General features: G+C 43.8%; 1 protein-coding gene and 1 long non-coding RNA gene across 18 annotated transcripts in view; one reads left to right on the forward strand and one right to left on the reverse strand.

Annotated features, from left to right (window-relative positions):
- Window positions 1-20,000, forward strand: part of LOC110523050 (kinesin-like protein KIF1A) — a 145,273-nt gene that overhangs the window by 77,607 nt on the left and 47,666 nt on the right. For 5 of the 17 annotated variants that reach the window (XM_090236434.1, XM_090236438.1, XM_090236435.1 and 2 more), the window contains 8 exons: window positions 393-571; window positions 1,903-2,040; window positions 4,517-4,813; window positions 8,434-8,552; window positions 8,779-8,864; window positions 13,527-13,656; window positions 14,143-14,308; window positions 14,751-14,841. In XM_090236434.1, the coding sequence (XP_090092560.1) occupies window positions 393-571; window positions 1,903-2,040; window positions 4,517-4,813; window positions 8,434-8,552; window positions 8,779-8,864; window positions 13,527-13,656; window positions 14,143-14,308; window positions 14,751-14,841 (1,206 nt within the window). The remainder of the gene's footprint in view (window positions 1-392; window positions 572-1,902; window positions 2,041-4,516; window positions 4,814-8,433; window positions 8,553-8,778; window positions 8,865-13,526; window positions 13,657-14,142; window positions 14,309-14,750; window positions 14,842-20,000) is intronic. The other 12 variants (XM_090236442.1, XM_090236446.1, XM_090236443.1 and 9 more) reach the window with 3 other exon arrangements.
- On the reverse strand, window positions 10,711-17,232 carry LOC149983632 (uncharacterized). The gene is made up of 3 exons (XR_016496381.1): window positions 17,173-17,232; window positions 10,933-11,012; window positions 10,711-10,848 (listed from the first exon to the last, which is right to left on the reverse strand). It is a non-coding gene; the product is annotated as an uncharacterized LOC149983632 (long non-coding RNA).

Here is a 20,000-nt window from a genome sequence, read left to right on the forward strand (position 1 = left end):
TAAAACAGGCTAAACTCCACCCTCTCCTCTCCTGTGGGAGAGGGGGGAGGGGTTTGGCTATCCTCAAACATTTGTCCTTTTGTTCCTCACCAAGGAGAGAGAGTCATGACAGAAGCACAACTGTCCCAGATCTGGGTTCATGAAGTTTAGTTTTCTTTCAAATACTTGGAGTGCTTGATTGAGCCTGTCTAAAGTGCCAAATGGGTGGGGTCTGCATTTTTGAGACATTGGTTCTATTGTACCGGTCTGCATTTTTGAGACATTGGTCCTATTGTACCGGTCTGCATTTTTGAGACATTGGTTCTATTGTACTGGGCAAGCTCAATTGAGCACTGCTGAAATTTTTGAAAGAAATCAATACTATTTGAACCCAGGTCTGACCCCCCCCCTAGGTCCAGTTCCAGTTTGTGCTGCTGACCGACACCCTGTACTCCCCCCTGCCCACTGACCTGCTGCCCCCTGAGGCAGCCAAGGACAGAGCGACCCGCCCGTTCCCTAGGACCATCGTAGCTGTGGAGGTTCAGGACCAGAAGAATGGGGCCACCCACTGCTGGACCCTGGAGAAGCTCAGGTACTGTAGAATATAACCAGCATCAGGCCAGATCCCAGGCACAACTAATGATGAACTATACGTAACAGTAAATGTGGGTCCAGTTGTACATTATCAGGAGAGTACTATTGAGATAATTTAATCTAAAACAGATCTCTCAGATTTATCTAGATATATTAATATATGTATTTCTCTCTCTCTCTCTCTCTCTCTCTCTCTCTCTCTCTCTCTCTATTCCTCTCTCTATTCCTCTCTCTCTCTCTCTCTCTCTCTCTCCATTCCTCTCTCTATTCCTCTCTCTCTCTCTCTCTCTCTCTCTCTCTCTTCCTCTCTCTATTCCTCTCTCTCTCTCTCTATTCCTCTCTCTCTCTCTCTCCATTCCTCTCTCTATTCCTCTCTCTCTCTCTCTCTCTCTATTCCTCTCTATTCCACTCTTTCTCTCTCTCCCTCTCAATTCAATTGAAGGGGCTTTATTGGCATGGGAAACATGTGTTAACATTGCCAAATATATATTACTATATGTATTTCTCTCTCTCTCTCTCTCTCTATTCCTCTCTCTCTCTCTCTCTCTCTCTCTCTCTCTCTCTCTCTCTCTCTCTAACCCTCTCTATTCCTCTCTCTCTCTCTCCCTCTCCCTCTCTCTCTCCCTTTCTCTAACCCTCTCTCTTTCTCTCTCTCACTCGCTAATATTATGGCTATATACAGTGTTGTAACAATGCAAATAGTTAAAGTACAAAAGGGAAGATAAATAAACATATAAATGTGCGCTGTATTTACAATGGTGTTTGTTCTTCACTAGTTTCCCTTTTGTTGTGGCAACAGGACACACATCTTGCTGCTGTGATGGCACTCGCTCTCTCTATCAACCTCTCTCTTTCTCTCTCTCTCGCTCTCTCTATCAACCTCTCTCTTTCTCTCTTTCTCACTCTCTCTATCAACCTCTCTCTCTCTCTATCAATCTCTCTCTCCCTCTCTCTCTGTCTTTCGCTCTCACTCTCTATCTACCTCTCTCTCTCTCTCTCTCTCTCTCTCTCTCCCTCTCTCTCTCTCTCTCTCTCTCTCTCGCTCTCTCTATCAACCTCTCTCTCTCTCTCCCTCTCTCTCTCTCTCTCTCTCTATATATATATATATATATATATCTACCTCTCTCTCTCTCTCTCTCTCTCTCCCTCTAACTCTGTCTCTAACTCTGTCTCTCTCTCTCTCTCTCTCTCTCCCTCTAACTCTGTGTCTCTCTCCTTCTCTCTCTCTCTCTCTCTCCCTCTCTCTCTCTAACTCTGTGTCTCTCTCTCTCTCTCTCTCTATACTCTATTCTGATGTTGTCCTGTGTTGCTCTCTGGTGCCCCCTGCAGGCAGCGCCTGGACCTGATGAGAGAGATGTATGACAGAGCAGCGGAGGTTCCCAGCAGCACCATAGAAGACTGTGAGAACGTCATGACTGGAGGAGACCCCTTCTACGACCGATTCCCTTGGTTCCGTCTGGTCGGCAGGTACAGCACATAACAGCATGGTCAGACAGCATGGCCAGACAGCATGGCCAGACAGCATGGCCAGACAGCATGGCCAGACAGCATGGCCAGACAGCATGGCCAAAGCATGGTCAGACAGCATGGTCAGACAGCATGGTCAGACAGCATGGTCAGACAGCATGGCCAGACAGCATGGTCAAAGCATGGTCAAAGCATGGTCAGACAGCATGGTCAGACAGCATGGTCAGACAGCATGGTCAGACAGCATGGTCAGACAGCATGGTCAGACAGCATGGCCAGACAGCATGGTCAAAGCATGGTCAAAGCATGGTCAGACAGCATGGTCAGACAGCATGGTCAGACAGCATGGTCAGACAGCATGGCCAGACAGCATGGCCAGACAGCATGGTCAGACAGCATGGCCAGACAGCATGGCCAGACAGCATGGCCAGACAGCATGGCCAGACAGCATGGTCAGACAGCATGGCCAGACAGCATGGCCAGACAGCATGGCCAGACAGCATGTTTTTAAGGACCACAGATGGGATCAAAGACAGTCAGGATAATTAGAAAGGAATCACGGACCCCAGTCCCCAGGCACACTGCCAAATTAATTTAAAATCCCACTTAGCTATAATAAGGTTCATTTGAGAGACAGAGACGTGTGGTGAGAGGGGAGGCAGGCTCATAGTAATGGCTGGAAAGAAATACATGGAATGGTATCAGAAACACCCAAACACTTTGTTTCCATGTGTCTGATACCATTCCATTCCATTCACTCCATTCCAGACGTTACTATGAGCCTGCCTCCCCTCTCACCACACGTCTCTGGAGATGTTCTTTTGACTGAGAGACTCTTATTAATGCATGGATCCAAGAACAGCGTGAAGAAAATCTCACACGTCATGTCATTCTCCTGAATTAGTCAGCCTCCAGTCCGATGTATACTGAGATACACTATATATATATATACAAAAGTAGAAGCTTGTGTCCCAAGAAAAACACAGAATTTCTAATTTGGGTCCCATGCTGAAAATGTTTAAGAACCTCTGCAATAAGGGATCATATCTTTCACCTGGATTGACCTGGTCTGTTATGGAAAGAGCAGGTGTTCCTAATGTTTTTAACACTCAGTGTATATTACTAACATACAATATATATATATATATTTATATACACACAAAAGTATGTGGACATCAATTCAAATTAGTGGATTCGTTTTTTTCAGCCACACCTGTTGCTGACAGGTGTATAAAACCAAGCACACAGCCATGCAATCTCCATAGACATACCAATGGCATTAGAATGGTCCGTACTGAAGAGCTCAGTGACTTTTCAACGTGGCACCGTCATAGGATGCCACCTTTCCAACATGTCAGTTCTTTAAAGTTATGCCCTGCTAGAGCTATCCTGGTCAACAGCTTAGCCGCGAAGTGGCAGGCCTCACAAGTTCACCGAATGGGACTGCCGAGTGATGAAGGGCAAAAATCATCTGTCCTCGGTTGCAACACTACCGAGTTCCAAACTGCCTCTGGAAGCAACGTCAGCACAAGAACTGTTCGCCGGGAGCTTCATGAAATGGGTTTCCATGGCAGAGCAGCTGCACACAAGCCTAAGATCACCATGCCCAATACCAAGCCTTGGCTGGAGTGGTGTAAAGCTCGCCGCCATTGGACTCTGGAGCAGTGGAAACACGTTCTCTGGAGTGATGAATCATGCTTCACTTTCTGGCAGTCCGACGGACAAATCTGGGGTTTGGCGGATGCCAGGAGAACAATACCTGCCCAAATGCATTGTGCCAACTGTAAAGTTTGGTGGAGGAGGAATAATGGTCTGGGGCTGTTTTTCATGGTTCGGGCTAGGCTGCTTAGTTCCAGTGAAGGGAAATCTTAACATGACAGCACATTCTAGACAATTCTGTGCTTCTAACTGTGTGGCAACAGTTTGGGGAAGGCCCTTTCCTGTTTCAGGATGACAATGGCCCCATACACAAACAAGGTCCATGCAGAAATGGTTTGTCGAGATCGGTGTGGAAGAACTTGACTGGCCTGCACAGAGTCCTGACCTCAACCCCATCGAACACCTTTGGGATGAATTGGAACGCCGACTGCAAGCCAGGCCTAATCGCCCAACATCAGTGCCCAACCTCACTAATGCTCTTGTGGCTGAATGGAAGCAAGGCCCCACAGCAATGTTCCAACATCTAGTGGAAAGCCTTCCCAGAAAAGTGGAGGCTGTTATAGCAGCAAAAAGGGGGTGGGGGGGGGGTAACTTCATATTAATGCCCATGATTTTGGAATGAGATGTTCAATGAGCAGGTGTCCACATACTTTTGGTCATGTAGTGTACCTCAAAGCCTTCTGTAGCCAGCCTGAAGACAGTCAGGTTTTCTACAGCTCCCCCAGCAGAACGGCTTCTGTTCCTCCATGTGGATGTGTTTCTATCTTTCCTGTTGTAGGCCACTGTCTAACTTACTTCCCATGTTTATGGCTACCAGCAACCCCCTTTTCAACGCGTGCATGAGCGAGCGCATGAGTGATCCCACTCCCTCCCCGACTCCTTCCACCACCCTCTCCACCTCCGAGCAAACGGAGCTGGCCGACGCTCGTCCGGAGGGACGAGGAAGGGAGGAGGACGAGTTGGAGGATCTGAATGATTATATATTTTTGGACGATCCGTGCTCGGAGCTCGGGGATGATGATGATGATGATGAGGGAGAGCCGTGCCGAGGCGGCTCCAGCGAAGGCCTGGATCCCTTTTATGACCGCTCTCCGTTATTCAGTGTAGTGGGAAGGTTGGTGAGGTTTCAGGAGCATGCTGAGGGTGGAAACTAGCTCTTTCACACGAAGACACTCTGGGTATCTCCGCTGTCCGAGGGAGCACACACACACACATGCACACACACACAGGTACACACACACACACACACACACACACACACACACACACACACACACACACACACACACACACACACACAGGAAATTAGCAACAATATTAATGGATAGAGGTTTTGTCATTGTTGTGGCAACCAAATTACACACATCCACATTGACCTGTCTTTGCTTTTATAAGTTGACATTTTCATTGCGTTTGTAAGGGCAGTCCAGTATTTTGTAGAGGGGCAAGAGAACCTTGTCTGTAAGGGCAGTCCAGTATTTAGCAGAGGGGCAAGATAACCTTGTCTGTAAGGGCAGTCCAGTATTTTGTAGAGGGGCAAGAGAACCTTGTCTGTAAGGGCAGTCCAGTATTTTGTAGAGGGGCAAGAGAACCTTGGCTGTAAGGGCAGTCCATTATTTTGTAGAGGGGCAAGAGAACCTTGGCTGTAAGGGCAGTCCAGTATTTTGCAGAGTGGCAAGAGAACCTTGTCTGTAAGGGCAGTCCAGTATTTTGTAGAGGGGCAAGAGAACCTTGGCTGTTAGGGCAGTCCAGTATTTTGCAGAGGGGCAAGAGAACCTTGTCTGTAGCTGTAGCGTGAGAACATGTTATTGAGAATGACATCATTTTGGCTAGCTCCATCCAATACAGAGATTAGAAACGAGGCTAAATTACCCAAGGTCCCCTGCCTCTCGTTCAGTCTGAGGCACTCCCCTTTATAAATCTAGCTGTTTCCCCTCAAGCTCACGCCATAGCTGACTGTTCCAAGCACCACTCCTTTGCCTCTTAGTTCCTTAGGGAGAAACGAATAACCACACTGTCCTTTCATCCCTTATAACATGAATTAGGCTTACTCTAAACTGTCAAACTCCAAAGTTTTCATATTGTTCAAATACCATGACAGTAGAAAAATCCATCCATTTTTATCCCACCTAATATGGTAATTATTTGGTAGACATTTTGGGGCTTTGACGCTTGTCTATTATAATTTCGTTACTTTTGAATCTCATCAGAAACTATTGTCTTTGTGAGCACCTATCTTCAGCTTTATGTTACTGTCACATCACACCTTCAGCTTTATGTTACTGTCACATCACACCTTCAGCTTTATGTTACTGTCACATCACACCTTCAGCTTTATGTTACTGTCACATCACACCTTCAGCTTTATGTTACTGTCACATCACACCTTCAGCTTTATGTTACTGTCACATCACACCTTCAGCTTTATGTTACTGTCACATCACACCTTCAGCTTTATGTTACTGTCACATCACACCTTCAGCTTTATGTTACTGTCACATCACACCTTCAGCTTTATGTTACTGTCACATCACACCTTCAGCTTTATGTTACTGTCATAGCGTACCTTCAGCTTTATGTTACTGTCACATCACACCTTCAGCTTTATGTTACTGTCACATCACACCTTCAGCTTTATGTTACTGTCACATCACACCTTCAGCTTTATGTTACTGTCACATTACACCTTCAGCTTTATATTACTGTCACATCATACCTTCAGCTTTATGTTACTGTCACATCACACCTTCAGCTTTATATTACTGTCATAGCATACCTTATATTACTGTCATAGTGTACCTTCAGCTTTATGTTACTGTCACATCACACCTTCAGCTTTATGTTACTGTCACATCACACCTTCAGCTTTATATTACTGTCACATCACACCTTCAGCTTTATATTACTGTCATAACGTACCTTCAGCTTTATATTACTGTCATAGCGTACCTTATATTACTGTCATAGCGTACCTTCAGCTTTATATTGCTGTCATAGCGTACCTTCAGCTTTATATTACTGTCATAGCATACCTTATATTACTGTCATAACGTACCTTCAGCTTTATATTACTGTCATAGCGTACCTTCAGCTTTATATTACTGTCATAGCGTACCTTCAGCTTTATATTACTGTCATAGCGTACCTTCAGCTTTATATTACTGTCATAGCGTACCTTTATGCACACAGGTCAGGGAGGGATGCTCTTTCTTGACACTGATGATGACCCTGCCCTGAACACGTTGGTGCATCCAGCCATGTCACTTTGCTTTAGTAGTAATCCAAGCCAAGTTGTTGCTCAACGAATGCTTGGGGTGTGTGTCTCCCCTTTTTTTTTGTATGTCTTTTTTAAGGAGACCGTCATCTGAAACAAGAACACATCTCATATATCTTCTGACATTTGTTTTTGTTTCTGCTCAACACACAGCAGGTACTCACGGCTAGATGTCCTTGCCATGTCACGAATGGTCTCTTGATAATAAATATAAATGAATCATCAATTGATTCATGCGAAGCAACTGATTCAGGAAGTGATTTAGGAAGACGCAATATCTCAAGATGAAAGAGCTAGTTTCTACCACAGCTATCTCTTTTAGGCATGTCAGAGCACATTATTCTTTATTTTTACATTTTTTTTTGTATTTTTTTTTACATTGGCTCCCTTTTTTGTTTGTTGCACTTCCAGTCCACTTCCTGTGGGAGTGGGTTTGCTTTTGATAAATCCATTGTGACATTCTTTTGTTTTTTTTACCTTAAAACTTATTTCAAGCTGTTGACTGTTAGTTGAAGCTTTTTTTTTGCCATGTTCTGTATTATGAGGATTTCTGCTTGATTTGTTTGTCAATTCATTTTGAGTTAAAGAAGGCAAAAGCTTTATTTTTTTATTTTTTTGTTCTCGTCTTTTTGTCCTGAGCATGCCTTGTCATAAAGCCTACCCTTTCTACCGCCCTTTAACCCCTTAAATGTCTACCCGCCTCATTGGCACTTTGGAAATGTTGTCCTTGACTGCAAGACACAATATGTTATTACAAAGATTATAGCTAGGAGTTATGGAATCTGACAATCCAGGAGATTGAAACGAAATATCCTAAAGATGTCCCATTCTAGGTTCAAGCTATAGAACCACACGCATTACATACAATATAACAATATTTCTACGTTTTGGGATATGGAAAATATGTTGCCAAAATGACATACAGTTTGTCAGGTGTTATCTCTGGACGTTATCTCTCTGTCCTGGTGTTCTGGTGTCTCTGGTATCTCTAATGGTACATTCACTATTCTTTATTCTCTTCAATTCTCTCTCTCTGTCTCTTTCTGTCTCTACCTCCCTCTCTCTCGCTCGCTCTCTTTCTGTCTCTACCTCCCTCTCTCTCGCTCGCTCTCTTTCTGTCTCTACCTCTCTCTCTCTCTTTGTCTATCTCTCTCTGTCTTTCTCTCTCTCTCTCTCTTTGTCTATCTCTCTCTGTCTTTCTCTCGCTCTCTGTCTCTACCTCCCTCTCTCTCGCTCGCTCTCTGTCTCTACCTCTCTCTCTCTCTCTCTTTGTCTATCTCTCTCTGTCTTTCTCTCTCTCGCTCGCTCTCTTTCTGTCTCTACAACCCTCTCTCTCACTTGCTCTCTTTCTGTCTCTACCTCCTTCTCTCTCGCTTGCTCTCTTTCTGTCTCTACCTCCCTCTCTCTCTCTCTCTTGCTCTCTTTCTCTCTCTCTATCTCTCTCTCTCCCTCCCGTCCAGAGCCTTTGTGTACCTGAGTAACCTGCTGTACCCTGTGTCCCTGGTCCATCGCGTGGCCATCGTCAGTGAGAAGGGAGAGGTTAAAGGATTCCTCAGGGTGGCTGTACAGGCTATCTCAGGTAAGATCTGGACACCCCCCGTCGTCACATCAAACAACCAAATCAGTCAATCAATAATTTATTCAATCAATCAAACAACCAAACAAAGAATGCCTAACCTACTGAAGCATGTAGACATGTACATAAGGGACTCGGGCTTCTTCAAAAGATACACGGTAGTAATACAGGTCAGGTCGACTGAGTGTGACTTCTAGAGGAAGTGAAGGTGCTTTGTGTTTCCCTCCAGCCGATGAAGAGGCTCCTGACTACGGATCCGGTGTCCGTCAGTCTGGCACCGCCAAGATCTCCTTCGAGGACCGGGAGTTTGAGAAGGTACGTCTCCTGAGCTGTTTTGTCTAGTCTGTAACTATGTACCCATTGATGGATTGCTGGATGCGATGTATTGGCAAATGAGAGGCTTTAAAGCCACTAGTCAGTCGGTGGTATTGGCAGTCCCCAATAAGCCACTAGTCGGTCGTATTGGCAGTCCCCAATAGGCCACTAGTCGACCGTATTGGCACTCCCCAATAAGCCACTAGTCGGCCATATTGGCACTCCCCGTTCCTTCTCCAGAGGAATGAATGGAATTATTCATGCAGTATTTCAATGAAATGTTTCAAGGATAGAATTGCATGCATTTATAGGCTCAGCTGCACTCGCTGATTTGTCCTCGTATTTTGCCATGCAGTAACAACAGGTTCCTGTAGAACAAACAACTTTTTACATAAGAAGTGTTCTGCTAATGTAACTATGTACACCTTTTCAACAATCCAGTTTAATAAATCTGTATAAATGTTAAGAAAATATTACTAAAAAACTAAAGTAAATTTAAAAACAAAATAAACAATAACGAGGCTATATACAGGGGGCACCGGTTCCCGAGTCAATGTGCGGAGGTACAGGTTAGTCGAGGTCATTTGTACATGTAGGTATGGTTAAAGTAACTATGCATCGATAATAAACAGCGAGTTGCAGCAGTGTAAAAAACAAAGGGGGGGTCAGTGTAAATAGTCCGGGTGGTCATTTGATTAACTGTTTAGTAGTCTTATGGCTTGGGGGTAGAAGCTGTTAAGGAGTCTTTCGAACCTATACTTGGCGCTCCGGTACCGCTTGCCGTGCGGTAGCAGAGAGAACAGTCTATGACTTGGGTGACTGGTATATAGGTCCTGGATGACTGGTATATAGGTCCTGGATGACTGGTACATAGGTCCTGGATGACTGGTATATAGGTCATGGATGACTGGTATATAGGTCATGGATGACTGGTATATAGGTCCTGGATGACTGGTACATAGGTCCTGGATGACTGGTATATAGGTCCTGGATGACTGGTACATAGGTCCTGGATGACTGGTATATAGGTCCTGGATGACTGGTATATAGGTCCTGGATGACTGGTATATAGGTCCTGGATGACTGGTATATAGATCCTGGATGGCAGAAAGGTCCCAGTGATTTATTGGTTATTGATTTATTTACTACCCTCTGTAGCGCCTTACGGTCAGATGCCAAGCAGTTGCCATAACAGACGGTGATGCAACCGGTCAGGATGCTCTCGATGGTGCAGCTGTAAAACTTTTTGAGAATCTGGGGGACCCACGCCAAATATTTTCGGTCTTGTGAGGGGGGGAAAAGGTGTTGTCATGCCCTCTTCATGACTGTCTTGGTGTGTTTGGACCATGATAGTTTGTTGGTGATGTGGATCCTAGGTACTTGAAACTCTCGACACGCTCCACTACAGCCCTGTCGATGTTAATGGGGGCCTGTTTCGACCCTCCTTTTCCTGTAGTCCTCGATCAGCTCCTTTGTCTTGCTCACATTGAGGGTGAAGTTGTTGTCCTGGCATCACACAGCCAAGTCTTTGACCTCCTCCCTATAGGCTGTCTCATCGTTGTCGATGATCAAGCCTACCACTGTTGTGTCGTCATCAAACTTAATGATCGTGTTGGAGTTGTGCTTGGCCGTGCAGTCTTCAGTGAACAGGGAGTACAGGAGGGGACTAAGCACGCACCCCTGAGGGGCCCCCGTGTTGAGGATAGACTGATACAATTCTATTCAATGTTAAAAAAGAGAATACGAGGAAACGTGTCTAGTAACATTTTAAATCAGAGTGCCAGGTCTCTCTCCATTCAGAGACATCAGTATCAAGCCTGTCTGTCAGAGTGCCAGGTCTCTCTCCATTCAGAGACATCAGTATCAAGCCTGTCTGTCAGAGTGCCAGGTCTCTGTCCATTCAGAGACATCAGTATCAAGCCCATCTGTCTGGACTTCATCACATCATCTTGCAAGTCTCCATGTCCTGGCTCCATACATGTTTCTGTGAACACACACACACACAGTCAGTGTTCTATTACCAATGGCAGTTATTACCAGTTTGTGTGTCAGATATTACATATCCTACGTTGGAGATTGAACAGGTCACTTATGGTCTCCCCATCAAACGACTGAAGCTGTCGTCTGGCAAAAGCATCTCCAGTCCATCTGTAGAAATACAGTAGGCAGAGTTCATCAGTGACACACAGAATGAAAAGGGTGTTGCTGTTACTGGGCTGTGTTATTAGAAATCACCTCACTGTGGCTATGTTACTGGGCTGTGTTATTAGAAATCACCTCACTGTGGCTATGTTACTGGGCTGTGTTATTAGAAATCACCTCACTGTGGCTATGTTACTGGGCTGTGTTATTAGAAATCACCTCACTGTGGCTATGTTACTGGGCTGTGTTATTAGAAATCACCTCACTGTGGCTATGTTACTGGGCTGTGTTATTAGAAATCACCTCACTGTGGCTATGTTACTGGGCTGTGTTATTAGAAATCACCTCACTGTGGCTATGTTACTGGGCTGTGTTATTAGAAATCACCTCACTGTGGCTATGTTACTGGGCTGTGTTATTAGAAATCACCTCACTGTGGCTATGTTACTGGGCTGTGTTATTAGAAATCACCTCACTGTGGCTATGTTACTGGGCTGTGTTATTAGAAATCACCTCACTGTGGCTATGTTACTGGGCTGTGTTATTAGAAATCACCTCACTGTGGCTATGTTACTGGGCTGTGTTATTAGAAATCACCTTACTGTGGCTATGTTACTGGGCTGTGTTATTAGAAATCACCTCACTGTGGCTATGTTACTGGGCTGTGTTATTAGAAATCACCTCACTGTGGCTATGTTACTGGGCTGTGTTATTAGAAATCACCTCACTGTGGCTATGTTACTGGGCTGTGTTATTAGAAATCACCTCACTGTGGCTATGTTACTGGGCTGTGTTATTAGAAATCACCTCACTGTGGCTATGTTACTGGGCTGTGTTATTAGAAATCACCTCACTGTGGCTATGTTACTGGACTGTGTTATTAGAAATCACCTCACTGTGGCTATGTTACTGGGCTGTGTTATTAGAAATCACCTCACTGTGGCTATGTTACTGGGCTGTGTTATTAGAAATCACCTCACTGTGGCTATGTTACTGGGCTGTGTTATTAGAAATCACCTCACTGTGGCTATGTTACTGGGCTGTGTTATTAGAAATCACCTCACTGTGGCTATGTTACTGGGCTGTGTTATTAGAAATCACCTCACTGTGGCTATGTTACTGGACTGTGTTATTAGAAATCACCTCACTGTGGCTATGTTACTGGGCTGTGTTATTAGAAATCACCTCACTGTGGCTATGTTACTGGGCTGTGTTATTAGAAATCACCTCACTGTGGCTATGTTACTGGGCTGTGTTATTAGAAATCACCTCACTGTGGACGTGTTGAGGGGGAGTGTTGAGGGGGAGTGTTGAGGGGGAGTGTTGAGGGGACGTGTTGAGGGGGAGTGTTGAGGGGGAGTGTTGAGGGTACGTGTTGAGGGGACATGTTGAGGGGGAGTGTTGAGGGGACGTGTTGAGGGGGAGTGTTGAGGGGACGTGTTGAGGGGTAGGTTATAGCCTGGACATTATATGGTGATCAGGCTGGTTCCACCAGGCTAGGTCATACCCTGGACATTATATGGTGATCAGGCTGGTAACACCAGGATAGGTCATACCCTGGACATTATATGGTGAACACAGTGATCAGGCTGTTTCCATCAGGCTAGGTTATACCCTGGACATTATATGGTGATCAGGCTCGTTCCCACCAGGCTAGGTTATACCCTGGACATTATATGGTGATCAGGCTGGTTCCCACCAAGCTAGGTTATACCCTGGACATTATATGGTGAACACAGTGATCAGGCTGGTTCCCACCAGGCTAGGTTATACCCTGGACATTATATGGTGATCAGGCTGGTTCCCACCAGGCTAGGTTATATGGTGATCAGGCTGCTTCCATCAGGCTAGGTTATACCCTGGACATTATATGGTGATCAGGCTCATTCCCACCAGGCTAAGTTATACCCTGGACATTATATAGTGATCAGGCTGGTTCCCACCAGGCTAGGTTATACCCTGGGCATTATATGCAACTAAGAAGTTGAAAATAAGCAACAGATAACGTCAGTTTACATAAATTGTTTCTCACAGTCGGGTTATCAAATGTGTCAAAGTAATGAAGTGGGTTATCTTCTGTATTTGTACAAATGATGAGCCTTTGAAAGCTGTTGCCACTGTCAGGTGAAGGCTACTGCTCGACTAAAATAATCTTGGTCGACCAACAGCCTAACGACCAAGCAATCGACCAGTCGACTAATTGGGGCAGTGTGAAGATGGAGGCGCAGATGACTTCAAAACAGCGCCCCCTGTCAGCCATCTAGTGTATATATAAATCATTGAATATACCTTCCCTAGTTTTACACAGACCTTGTAACCTCCCTTAGCTTTACTTACTGTATGCTGTCCCTTGTGGTCAGTTCCAGGCTACTACTAGGTCTTCTAGCTTTAATGTCAGTGGCTAGGCCACTCCCTCTATCTCTGCTAACTGTATGCCGTCTTCTAGCTAGTTAGTAACTACCTCCTAGGTTTGCTAGCTTCTCTTCCAGCTTTGCTAACTATGCTGTCCCTTGTGGTCAGTTCCAGGCTGAGTCGTGCCCCGCTGGTCTGTCCCGTACTGGGGCGTCCCAGGAGGAGCTGCGTTTCGTGGAGGGGGAGGGACAGAACTCAGAGACGGGACCCTCAGCCGATGAAGTCAACAACAATACATGTGCGGGTAACCACCACTAGCTGTGTAGTCTCCTCAGTCTCTGTGTAGTCTCCTCAGTCTCGGTGGTTTCTCCGCGTTACATTTTTTATTAATTTGTAAACATTTCTAAAACCATAATTCCACTTTGACATTTCGGGGTACTGTGTGCAGGCCAGTGACACAACATCTAAATGTAATCAATTTTAAATTCAGGCCGTAACACAACAAAATGTGGAAAAAGTCAAGGCAGGTGAATACCTTCTGAAGGCACTGTAAGTGTGTTTGGTCAGTGTTCATATCTACATAATGCTAAATGTATTTATGTACAGGTCGGTAGTGTGTTTATCAGTGTGCCAGTGGGAGGCAACTGCCTGACGTTATACTGTGTTGTTTTAAGTAAGGATGTAGTGTTGTTGAAGAGAGAAGTATCTCAGTGTGCCATAATGAAAACACAGGAAGCAGGACTACATTCAATGTCTCTTCTATGTCTGTTTTAACCCCCTGTAGCCGGTCCAGATGATTTGGAGAGCCCCCTGAAGACCAACCTGGAGGGAGGAGCTCTGGACGGAACCCTGGAACACCTGAGGATAGGTAACATCCTCACCTTCAGAGTGACGGTCCTCCAGGCCTTCAGCATCTCCGCAGAGTACGCTGACATCTTCTGCCAGTTCAAGTAAGTTGTTGTTGTTGTTTTTCTTCTTCTTCTGTTTCTGCCTCTTCTTCTGCTCTTCTTTTGCTTCTTCAGTAAGGTCTATCCGATCTTTAGGTCTATCAGATCTTTATGGTCTATCAGATCTTTATGGTCTATCAGATCTTTAGGTCTATCAGCTCTTTAGGTCTATCAGATCTTTAGGTCTATCAGATCTTTATGGACTATCAGATCTTTAGGTCTATCAGATCTTTATGGTCTATCAGATCTTTATGGTCTATCAGATCTTTAGGTCTATCAGATCTTTATGGTCTATCAGATCTTTAGGTCTATCAGATCTTTATGGTCTATCAGATCTTTATGGTCTATCAGATCTTTATGGTCTATCAGATCTTTAGGTCTATCAGACATTGTAACAGATGGAGTGATAGCTAACGAGGCCCTCACTCTTTCTGACCGTCTATAGTTTCATCCACCGCCACGATGAGGCCTTTTCCACAGAGCCTCTGAAGAACACAGGGCGAGGTCCTCCTCTGGGCTTCTACCACGTACAAAACGTAAGCAGTTTAATGATTAATGAAAAGTATGTGCTAATATGATAGGCTACATAATCAGAGTCACAAACAGGTAATGGGGATTAGAGGGCCGAATAGTTTTCAGATGGATTTCTGCAGTCCAAGTAGAATTTTTTTGCAAGGGTCCCCTCGCGGGGTGTCCTTGAATTGATTTAGTTCATAAATTGACAGCAACCGTATGTCTGGTTGCCGTCCGAACACAAGGAGTGCTGTTCACACGTTTAGTTTATAGTCCTGGAACCAGGAAGACGTGAGGCCTCTTGTCAGCAGAGCTGGCTCAGTTGAGGAAAAGGTTCCAATGGATCCATGTGAAGACAAGTGAGGGTAATAATGTATGGGATCGCTTGTTAAATCCACTTCGATCAGTGTAGAGGAAGCGAGGAGACAGGTTAAAGAAGGATTTTTAAGCCGTGAGACAGTTGAGACATGGATTGTGTATGTGTGCCATTCAGAGGGTTATTGGGCAGGACAAAATATTTAAGTGTCTATCAACGGGGTATGGTAGTCAGTGGCAGGCGCACTGATTTGTGTCAAGAACTGCAACGCTGCTGGGTTTTTCACGCTCAACAATTTCCTGTGTGTATCAAGAATGGTCCACCACCCAAAGGACATCATTGGGGCATCATTGAAGCATTGGAGTCAACATGGGCCACAATCCCTGTGGATAGGGTAGCCATTTGATTAGGTGTTCAGGAGTCTTATGGCTTGGGAGAAGAAGCTGTTTAGAAGCCTCTTGGACCTAGACTTGGCGCTCCGGTACCGCCTGCCGTGCGGTACCAGAGAGAACAGTCTATGACTAGGGTGGCTGAAGTCTTTGACAATTTATAGGGCCTTTCTCTGACACCGCCTGGTATAGAGGTCCTGGATGGCAGGAAGCTTGTCCCCAGTAAAGTACTGGGCAGTTCGCACTACCCTCTGTACTGCCTTGCGGTCAGAGGCCAAGCATTTACCATACCAGGCAGTGATGCAACCAGTCAGGAAGCTGTCGATTGTGCAGCTCTAGAACCTTTTCAGGATCTGAGGACCCATGCCAAATCTTTTCAGTCTCCCGAGGGTGAATAGGTTTTGTTGTGCCCTCTTCACGACTGTCTTGGTGTGCTTGGACCATGTTAGTTTATTGGTGATGTGGACACCAAGGAACTTGAAGCTCTCAACCTGCTCCACTGCAGCCGCGTCGATGAGAATGGGGGCGTGCTCTGTCCTCCTTTTCCTGTAGTCCACAATCATCTCATTTGAATTGATCACGTTGAGGGAGAGGTTGTTGTCCTGGCACCACACAGCCAGGTCTCTGACCTCCTCCCTATAGGCTGTCTCGTCTTTGTCGGTGAACAGGCCTACCACTGTTGTGTTATCTGCAAACTTAATGATGGTGTTGGAGTCGTGCCTGGGCGTGCAGTCACGAATGAACAGGGAGAACAGGAGGGGTCTGAGCACGCACCCCTGAGGGGTCCCTGTGATGAGGATCAGCGTGGCGGATGTGTTGTTACCTACGCTTACCACCTAGGGGCAGACCGTCAGGAAGTCCAGGATTCAGTTGTGGAGGGAGGTGTTTAGTCCCAGGGTCTTTAGCTTAGTGATGAGCTTTGAGGGCACTATATTGTTGAACGCTGAGCTGTAGTCAATGAACAGCATTCTCACATAGGTGTTCCTTTTGTCCAGGTGGGAAACGGCAGTGTGGAGTGGAATAGAGATTGCATCATCTGTGGATCTGTTGGGGCGGAAGGTCTAGGGTTTCTGGGATAATGGTGTTGATGTGAACCATGACCAACCTTTCAAAGCACTTCACGGCTCCAGACGTGAGTGCTACGGGTCTGTAGTCATTTAGGCAGGTTGCCTTAGTGTTCTTGGGCACAGGCACTATGGTGGTTTGCTTAAAACATGTTGGTATTACAGACTCGGACAGGGAGAGTTTGAAAATGTCAGTGAAGACACTTGCCAGTTGGTCAGAACATGCTCGCAGTACACGTCCTGGTAATCCGTCTGGCAATGCTGCCTTGTGAATGTTGACCTGTTTAACCTTTCTGATCTCCCCATCCCGGATCCGGGTTCGTGAATACAGACTCAAGCTCATTACCATAACGCAACGTTAACTATTTATGAAAATCGCAAATGAAATGAAATAAATATGCTAGCTCTCAAGCTTAGCCTTTTGTTAACAACACTGTCATCTCAGATTTTCAAAATATGCTTCTCAACCATTGCAAAACAAGCATTTGTGTAACAGTATTGATGGCTAACGTAGCATTTAGCATTAGTATTCAGCTGGCAACATTTACACAAAAAAACAGAAAAGCATTCAAAAAAATCATTTACCTTTGAAGAACTTCAGATGTTTTCAATGAGGAGACTCTCAGATAGCAAATGTTCAGTTTTTCCTGAAAGATTATTTGTTTAGGACAAATCGCTCCGTTTTCTGCGTCACGTTTAGCTATGAAAAAACCCCTGTATCCAGGTTTGTGTAAATCTATCAGCAAGCTCATTAGCATAACACAACGTTAACTATTTATGAAAATCGCAAATGAAATGAAATAAATATGCCATCTCTCAAGCTTAGCCTTTTGTAAACAACACTGTCATCTCAGATTTTCAAAATATGCTTCTCAACCATAGGAAAACAATAATTTGTGTAAAAGTAGCTAGCTAGAGTTAGCATTTCGCGTTAGCATTTAGCGTTAGCATTAGCGTTAGCATCCAGCACGCAACATTAACAAAAACATAAAAGCCTTCAAATAAAATCATTTACCTTTGAAGAACTTCTGATGTTTTCAATGAGGATACTCTCAGTTAGATAGCAGATGCTCAGTTTTTCCAAAAAGATTCCTTGTGTATTAGAAATAGCTCCGTTTTATACATCACATTTGGCTACCAAAAAAAATCCATAAATTCAGTCCTCAAAACGCAAACTTTTTTCCAAATTAACTCCATAATATCGACTGAAAACATGGCAAACGTTGTTTAGAATCAATCATCAAGGTGTTTTTCACATATCTCTTCATTGATACATCGTTCTTGGACACATGCTTTCTCCCCTGAATCAAATGGTAAAGTGGAAGCAGCTGGCAGTTGCGCACCGAATTCGACGCAGGACACCAGGCGGACACTTGGAAAATGTAGTCTCTTATGGTCAATCTTCCAATGATATGCCTACAAATACGTCACAATGCTGCTAAGACCTTGGGCGAACGACAGAAAGTGTAGGCTCATTCCTTGCGCAATCACAGCCATATAAGGAGACAATGGAAAACAGAGCTTCAGAAATTCTGCTAATTCCTGGGTGATGCATCATCTTGGTTTCGCCTGTAGAATGAGTTCTGGGGCACTTACAGACAAAATCTTTGCAGATTCTGAAACTTCAGAGTGTTTTCTTTCCAAAACTGTCAAGAATATGCATAGTCGAGCATCTTTTCGTGACAAAATATCGCGCTTAAAACGGGAACGTTTTTTACCCAAAAATGAAATAGCGCCCCTAGAGCTCTAACAGGTTAAACGTCATAAATTCACAAATAGCGATTAAATATTCACTTACTTTTTGAAAATCTTCCTCTGCTTTGCAATCCGAAGGGTCCCAGCTACATGTAGTGTCGTTGTGTTAGGTAAAATCCTTTTTTTTTTTCAATTTAGTTGGCGCTATCGATTTGAGTAACTCGTTCAACTTGCAGAGAAAGGAATCCAAAAAGCTACTGCTAAACTTTGTTAAAACAAGTCAAAATAAATTTCTATTTAATCCTCAGGTACCCTAAAATGTAATTAAACTAATATTTCATACGGAAAGAAGTATGTTCAATAGGAGAGTGATATTAGCAGGTACGCGTCCTCTTCATCGCGTGCGCACAGACTGATTTCCAACTCTTGAGTCCCAGTACTAAAACTCATTATTCTTCCTCGTTTTGGAAGAAACAAGCCTGAAACCTTGAACACAGAATGTTGACATCTAGTGGAAGCCATATGAATTGCAATCTGGGATTTTCTCCTACCATATCTATTGTGTTATAGTCTCATACATTATTTTAACATTTCTGCCAAATTCAAAGTGTTTTTCTATCCAATGGCCTGAAGAAGTTTTAAATATGTTTTTTAAGCACTTTGTGTGCTGTTTGTTGCTTTCCATATCAATAGATATATATTGATATATATTGTATTTCTTCCTGCTTACTGTTTAATGTAAAGCTTTTACTGATGTAAAAAGGGCTTAATAAATACATTTGATTGATTGATTGATTGATTGTATAGAGCAGTGATGCACCAACACGTCCATGACAGACGACAAGGACAAAGGGAATAAATACCCCCTTTTACCGTCCAGAGAGCACAGAGGAACCCTTCACCTTTACCTTCTCTCACATCTCCCGTCTACTTAAAAAAGCTTCTCCAGTCAGCGGCAGGTTTTAACCAAATGGCCCCTTGACTGAGCCTTAGTCATCCTCAGTCTTCATCGGGACCCAGCTCTATCTCTGGCACAAGTCTGAATTCATATCCCGAAAGAAAGAAATGACAATACATTGTATTAGAAAGTTAGCAAAAAAAATAGATTAGGTGTTGCTTCCCAAGGAAGCAAGATCTTATGACCTGTTTTTAAAATGACGTGAGCAAAACAGTTTACATTTTTATTTGGAACGGTAAGCCAGTCAAAATTAAAAAATTAAAACAATTAAACGGGCCTATTTATGTAATGAATATGAATTTGGAGGGCAGAAATGATCCAAAATTAAAGCATTAGACCTCTCACTAAAGGCTTCAGTCATACAAAAGTTATACTTAAATCCGAACTGGTTCTCATAGAGATTAGTAAGATTGTCTCACCCCATGTTCAAGAATGGCCTTTTCCCCTTTATTCAGATTACAACCTCTCACTTTCACTCCAAAAATATCTCTATTTTTAAAACAAGCAAAATAAAGTTAGTTGCAATTTCAGATTAATCCACCAGAAAAGACAGCACAAATAAAACAAATATTATATAATAATTATATTATTATTATATTATAAACTAATAAACAAATATTATATAATAATTATATTATTATTATATTATAAACTAATAAACAAATATTAAATAATAATTATATTATTATTATATTATAAACTAATAAACAAATATTATATTATAATTATGTTATTAACTAATAAACAAATATTATATTAT

This window comes from Oncorhynchus mykiss, chromosome 5 (genome assembly GCF_057628025.1).
Source record: "Oncorhynchus mykiss isolate SJ-2025 chromosome 5, ASM5762802v1, whole genome shotgun sequence".
Classification (NCBI taxonomy): Eukaryota; Metazoa; Chordata; class Actinopteri; order Salmoniformes; family Salmonidae; genus Oncorhynchus; species Oncorhynchus mykiss.